Genomic DNA, 5552 nt, shown 5'->3' with positions numbered 1-5552 from the left:
TTCAGCAGGTAAAACCAAAAAAAAAATGGATCTTTTTTTAACAGATTTGGTTTTGGACCCTTTTTAATGTTGGATTTGGTTTTAGACCCTTGTTCTTGGAGCCGTTTCAGTTCCAAAACTATGGGGGAATCTGAAGAGGTTTAACCTTTGTTTTTAATGGAGCAGGTGATACCATTCGTCGTAGGTTGTCCAGCTTGCTTGAGGAACTTCCTGAATGTTTTCTGCGAACTCTCGTGCTCCCCCGACCAGAGCCTATTTATCAATGTAACTTCTGTTGCAAAGGTAAAGAATTCGGAAACAACCGTTAAATTGTCATCTCTGCTCTGTTTATGGAGAAAATTTGTGGAAGATGATTTTGTGTTTGTGTTCAGGTCAAGAATAATTCCACTGTGGATTCTATCGAGTATTATATAACCGATGCTTTCGGAGAAGGTTTGTACCAATCCTGCCAGGATGTGAAATTCGGTAGCTCAAATAGCCGGGCTCTGGAATTTATTGGAGCCGGGGCAAAGGATTTTAGCGGTAGGCGAATCCGATCCGTTAACATTTGGCATTTTGATGTGTTTGGAGGATAGTTTGATGTAGTTTTACAGGGGAATAACCCGAGTGTACTCGTTATTTGCAGAGTGGTTTGCGTTTATCGGGCAGAAAGCCGATCTAGACGTGCCAGGTTCACCGTTCGAGATCAAATTTCTGACAACAACACTTCCCGAGACATCTGTAGTGAGGCCGATGAATCTGTCTACTTATTCCTGTTCCGACAATGCTCTTGGATGTTCTTGTGGTGATTGCCTTTCTGCCCCTGCTTGCTCCATTTCTACTGCTTCACCTCCTACTCAGAAAAAACAGTCCTGTTCCATCAAAATCAGATCTCTCGAGGTGAATATTCAAATGTTTGTATGCTCGTTATTTCGAAGGCTAATCTAGGATTAACATTTTGGTTTTAAACTTGCAGGCAAAATGCGTTGATTTCTCTCTAGCCGTTCTTTATATCGTGTTGGTTTCGCTGTTCCTTGGAGGGGGTTTGCTTCACCGAACAAGGGAGACGAAGAACGCCTTCGGAATGAGACCGTTGTCAAACGCAGAAGCTGGTGAAGACCAAACTTCTGTTAAACCACAGAAGGCAGACACTATCCGTATGCAGGTCTCTTCTTTCTTAGTCTTTTCTGTTATCGTTCTAGATTTGTCGGTAAATACATTCAGTTGGAATCATGTCTGGTTGATCCGGTTGAGGTCTTTGATAATTCTTATTTGTTTGTTTTTCTCCCTTTCTTTCGGCTTTTTTCAGATGCTGCAAGGTACTCCTCAGCGAAACTGGGCTCAGCTTTCGACGGTTCAAGGATACATGGCCGATTTCTACAGGTTATTTTCGATTTTTACATTCAATTTCTTCCAAGAAGAATGCCAACAAACATCGCTGAGATATGTTCTTGTTTTTTTTTCCAGGAGGTATGGAGTTTGGGTGGCAAGACACCCAACCCTTGTCCTGTGTTCATCAGTTTCTGTAGTTCTTCTGCTTTGTGTCGGTCTGGTTCGTTTCAAAGTGGAGACGCGGCCTGATAAGGTAGCCATCTCGATTTCTTCCTTTTTTACAACTGTTATATCCTTGTTCTAATTACAAGAAATGCTGCCATAGAACCTTATCCGGGATTCATATAAGATGTTGTTTCCGGTTTGATTCAGTTATGGGTAGGCCCGGGAAGCAGAGCCGCCGAAGAGAAACAGTTCTTTGACACCCATCTAGCTCCTTTCTACAGAATTGAACAGGTTGGTAAATTTTATCAGTTAGTTAGAGTTTCGTCTGCCTCGAGTTATTTCCAACGGGATGTTTTAGTTCTTGTGATATCTGTTCATGCTATGGATGGGTTTTCAACATTACAAATTCCTCTTTTGTCTGATAGTATAAGTTTCAGACATAGCTAAACTGGTCTTACTCAATTCACAATGTATGTTTTTTTTCTTCATATTCCCTCCCTGTGTTGGATTCATTGTACAAAATTCTGATTCTTGGCGATTTCCTGCAGCTAATACTGGCAACAGTTCCGAATTCTGGTGATGGCAAAGCGCCGCCAATTTTGACAGAAGACAATGTTAAGTTACTTTTCGATATACAAAAGAAGGTACCCGGCTTTCTCACTACTATTGATTCACAATCCGTCTGGTTACCCCGCCGACGTAAGGTTCTTTATGTTTTCGTGTATCGGATGTCTGAAAATGGGTTTGATACGTGGTAGGTTGATGATCTCCGGGCCGATCACTTAGGCTCAACGATATCTCTGACAGATATTTGCATGAAACCACTCGGCCAGGACTGTGCCACACAAAGCATTCTGCAGGTTTGCTATCTTTCCCCCTCTGTTACGATAAATCCTGCATATCGAGCTTTTTACCTATCGATTGACGAAAATCCCAAATCGTTCTTGTTGGATTTTCTCGTCTCTGGTGCAGTACTTCAAGATGAAACCAGAAAACTACGATGACTTTGGAGGCGTAGATCATGTCAACTATTGCTTTGAGGTATGCAGTAAAAATATGTTTTCTTATATTTCATGTGTTCTTACTTCAAGATCAAGACGTATATTCTGCTAGTTGGCTATTATTAATATCAGTCACCATCATTTCCTTCAGCATTACACCTCGGCCGAAACATGTTTGAGTGCTTTTAAGGGTCCCCTTGATCCGAGCACTGCACTCGGAGGTTTCTCGGGGAGCAACTTTGACGAGGTAGTAATCTCTCGATTTGTTAGAGAAACCCGAGAGAGAGAGCTGAAGAGTTCATTTGAGTATATCTAATGCCCTCCTAATCGACATGTTTAAGACAGGCCTCTGCATTTTTAGTGACTTATCCCGTCGACAACGCGGTTGACAACGAAGGTAACAAAACCGGAAAGGCGGTTGCATGGGAGAAAGCCTTCATCCAGTTGGCAAAGGTTCGGAATTTCGAACCCAAAACAAAACCATGCGACCTTAATACTGCCGTCTTTTGTTTCACACCACCCTTTATGCGACAGGACGAACTGTTGCCGATGGCTGAATCTAGAAACTTAACGCTTACTTTCTCCTCGGAAAGCTCCATTGAGGAAGAACTGAAAAGAGAAAGCACAGCAGATGTCATAACTATAGCTGTGAGTTTTCTTACTATGATCTTTGTTATTTTCGATTTATGATTTGTGCCCGGAATCCCCTTTGTATTGAATTGTCCCGTTTTATCGATCTCAGATCAGCTATCTTGTGATGTTCGTCTACATCTCGCTTACTCTCGGTGATCCGCCTCGGTTAAATTCCTTTTATGTTTCATCCAAGGTGTGATCATGATTCACGGTTTTCTCTTACGGTTTACCTTCATAGCCTTGTACCGTGTTATAGCATGTAGCTTTCTCAATTTCAGGTTATGCTTGGGTTATCCGGTGTTGTCCTTGTCATGCTATCTGTTCTTGGTTCAGTGGGGTTCTTCAGTGCTTTTGGGGTGAAATCCACTCTGATTATAATGGAAGTTATACCATTCCTGGTTTTGGCTGTAAGTATTTACGCCATTGTTTCTAATACTTTCTGCTAAAGGCACAGTCGAAGTTCTTGAACTCGCCCTCGAGTGTTTCCTCTGCTTGTGAACGCGATCTTGATTCCAGGTCGGCGTCGATAATATGTGCATATTGGTGAACGCTGTTAAGAGGCAAGAGCAAGAGTTTAACTTGGAAAGACGGATAAGCAATGCCCTTATGGAAGTCGGACCGTCGATCACTCTCGCCAGTTTATCCGAGATTTTGGCATTTGCGATGGGTGCTTTCATCAGAATGCCGGCCGTTCGAGTGTTCTCCATGTTTGCCGGTCCGTTTTTTTGGTCGTGTATTTATACTAATTCCTCGACTTTTTTCCCTTCTGGTTTTTGTTATAACCTGACTGTGCTTTTCGGGTCTGCAGCATTGGCTGTGCTCTTGGACTTCATCCTGCAAGTCACTGCTTTTGTTGCCGTGATAGTTTTGGACTTTGTACGCACGGAGGATAAACGGGTGGATTGCTTCCCCTGTTTTAAGGCTTCTCAATCATCGGATGTCGTTAACAAAGGTTTAATCCGCGTTTTTACGTTCTTGTTTTTCATGTTTTAGCTCTTCTTCTGCTAAAAAACTGAACGAAGGGGTCTTGTATCGGTTTCAGGGGTTGTTGATCAGAGGAAAGCCGGACTTTTGACTCGATACATGAAGGTATCTCGCTTGTTTGGTCTACAGAAAATCTCGTAAATGTTGATCTGTGATAAAAATGTAACTTTGAGTCTTCATTATCTACTTTCAGGAAGTCCATGCTCCCATTCTAAGCCATTGGGCTGTCAAAATACTGGTTATTGCCTTCTTCTTTGGCTTGGCATTGGCTGGAATCGTGAGTTGATCCATTTCCCGGCCTATATGAACCTAATAGTATCCGTTCAGCTGTTTGAAACTATCAATCATCTCGTAATTTCCGTGTTTGCAAAATGTGCAGGCGTTGTCCACTCGGATCGAGCCCGGGCTGGAGCAACAGATCGTCCTTCCTCAGGACTCATATCTTCAGGTTTTAACTTCGGAAAATCCTACCGATGAAAAGTTCATCGCATCTAAATGTATCTTATAAGTGTGCATCTCTTTCGTTTAGGGGTATTTCAACAACATTTCTGCATATCTTCGCATTGGCCCGCCTGTATATTTCGTCGTGAAGAATTATAACTACAGGTATCTTATCTTATTGGTTTGCTTTCCTCGGTCTCGGCAAGAGTTTGTCTGAAATAATCTTTGTTCTGAATTAATACCGAACCTAACTTTTCGTTCATGTCTTCAGCTCGGAATCGATACAGACAAATCAACTTTGTTCCATCAGCCAGTGTGATTCCAGTTCTCTTTTGAATGAGGTATGTAGCTGTCTGTATCTATTTTAATGGCTGTATTTGGACCCCGAATCGAATCTGTATCTACTGCAATCTCTCTAAAACTATTCCATCGATCCATCTGATATCGACACACTTATTTTTCGTTAGATCCGTAGTTTTCGGCTGATTTCCTTTCTTTTCATCATATCTGCTGCTTCAAGTCTGTTGATCATTGCTGACACGGAGTTTCGGGTGCTTGTAGATTTCAAGAGCTTCATTGACACCAGAAGCAAGCTACATAGCTAAGCCGGCCGCTTCATGGATCGACGACTTTCTGGTGTGGTTATCTCCCGAAGCATTCGGATGTTGCAGAAAATTCACAAATGGTACCTTTTGCCCTCCTGATGATCAGGTAAGAGAGACCATCATGTATAACTTCCAACATCTGTTCATAAGACTTATGATTGTGTTTCTTGGTTTTTAGCCTCCTTGTTGCCCTCCTGATCAAACCACTTGTGGTCTGAGTGAAGTATGCAAAGATTGCACCACGGTAAATCGTTACCGTTCCTCGCTTTCTTCCTTGTCAACGCTCAAGGAACATGAATAACGACTTCTCTTCTTTTTCCGGTTTATACAGTGCTTCCGTCATGCTGACTTGAGTAACGATCGTCCTTCCACTACGCAATTTAGGGAGAAACTTCCTTGGTTCCTCGACGCT

The 5552-nt window shown here is 42.3% G+C and overlaps 1 protein-coding gene across 2 annotated transcripts in view; it reads left to right on the top strand.

Moving 5' to 3' along the window:
* Window positions 1-5552, top strand: part of LOC104813176 (Niemann-Pick C1 protein-like) — a 9132-nt gene that overhangs the window by 1124 nt on the left and 2456 nt on the right. Inside the window, exons 4-28 of one of the 2 annotated variants that reach the window (XM_010540721.2) lie at window positions 161-282; window positions 372-522; window positions 626-879; window positions 956-1144; window positions 1289-1362; window positions 1447-1564; window positions 1684-1767; window positions 2025-2120; window positions 2235-2336; window positions 2449-2517; window positions 2629-2724; window positions 2823-2930; window positions 3012-3125; window positions 3220-3303; window positions 3389-3517; window positions 3627-3825; window positions 3919-4062; window positions 4153-4199; window positions 4288-4371; window positions 4474-4542; window positions 4624-4700; window positions 4807-4876; window positions 5097-5246; window positions 5319-5384; window positions 5472-5548. In XM_010540721.2, coding sequence (XP_010539023.1) covers window positions 161-282; window positions 372-522; window positions 626-879; window positions 956-1144; window positions 1289-1362; window positions 1447-1564; window positions 1684-1767; window positions 2025-2120; window positions 2235-2336; window positions 2449-2517; window positions 2629-2724; window positions 2823-2930; window positions 3012-3125; window positions 3220-3303; window positions 3389-3517; window positions 3627-3825; window positions 3919-4062; window positions 4153-4199; window positions 4288-4371; window positions 4474-4542; window positions 4624-4700; window positions 4807-4876; window positions 5097-5246; window positions 5319-5384; window positions 5472-5548 — 2773 coding nt within the window. The remainder of the gene's footprint in view (window positions 1-160; window positions 283-371; window positions 523-625; window positions 880-955; window positions 1145-1288; window positions 1363-1446; window positions 1565-1683; window positions 1768-2024; window positions 2121-2234; window positions 2337-2448; window positions 2518-2628; window positions 2725-2822; window positions 2931-3011; window positions 3126-3219; window positions 3304-3388; window positions 3518-3626; window positions 3826-3918; window positions 4063-4152; window positions 4200-4287; window positions 4372-4473; window positions 4543-4623; window positions 4701-4806; window positions 4877-5096; window positions 5247-5318; window positions 5385-5471; window positions 5549-5552) is intronic. The other variant, XM_010540720.2, reaches the window with a different exon arrangement.

This window comes from Tarenaya hassleriana, unplaced genomic scaffold (assembly GCF_000463585.1).
Source record: "Tarenaya hassleriana unplaced genomic scaffold, ASM46358v1 Cleome2, whole genome shotgun sequence".
In the NCBI taxonomy this organism is placed as follows: domain Eukaryota; kingdom Viridiplantae; phylum Streptophyta; class Magnoliopsida; order Brassicales; family Cleomaceae; genus Tarenaya; species Tarenaya hassleriana.
Note: the sequence above shows the minus strand (reverse complement) of the source record. Positions and strands in the feature narration are given on the sequence as shown.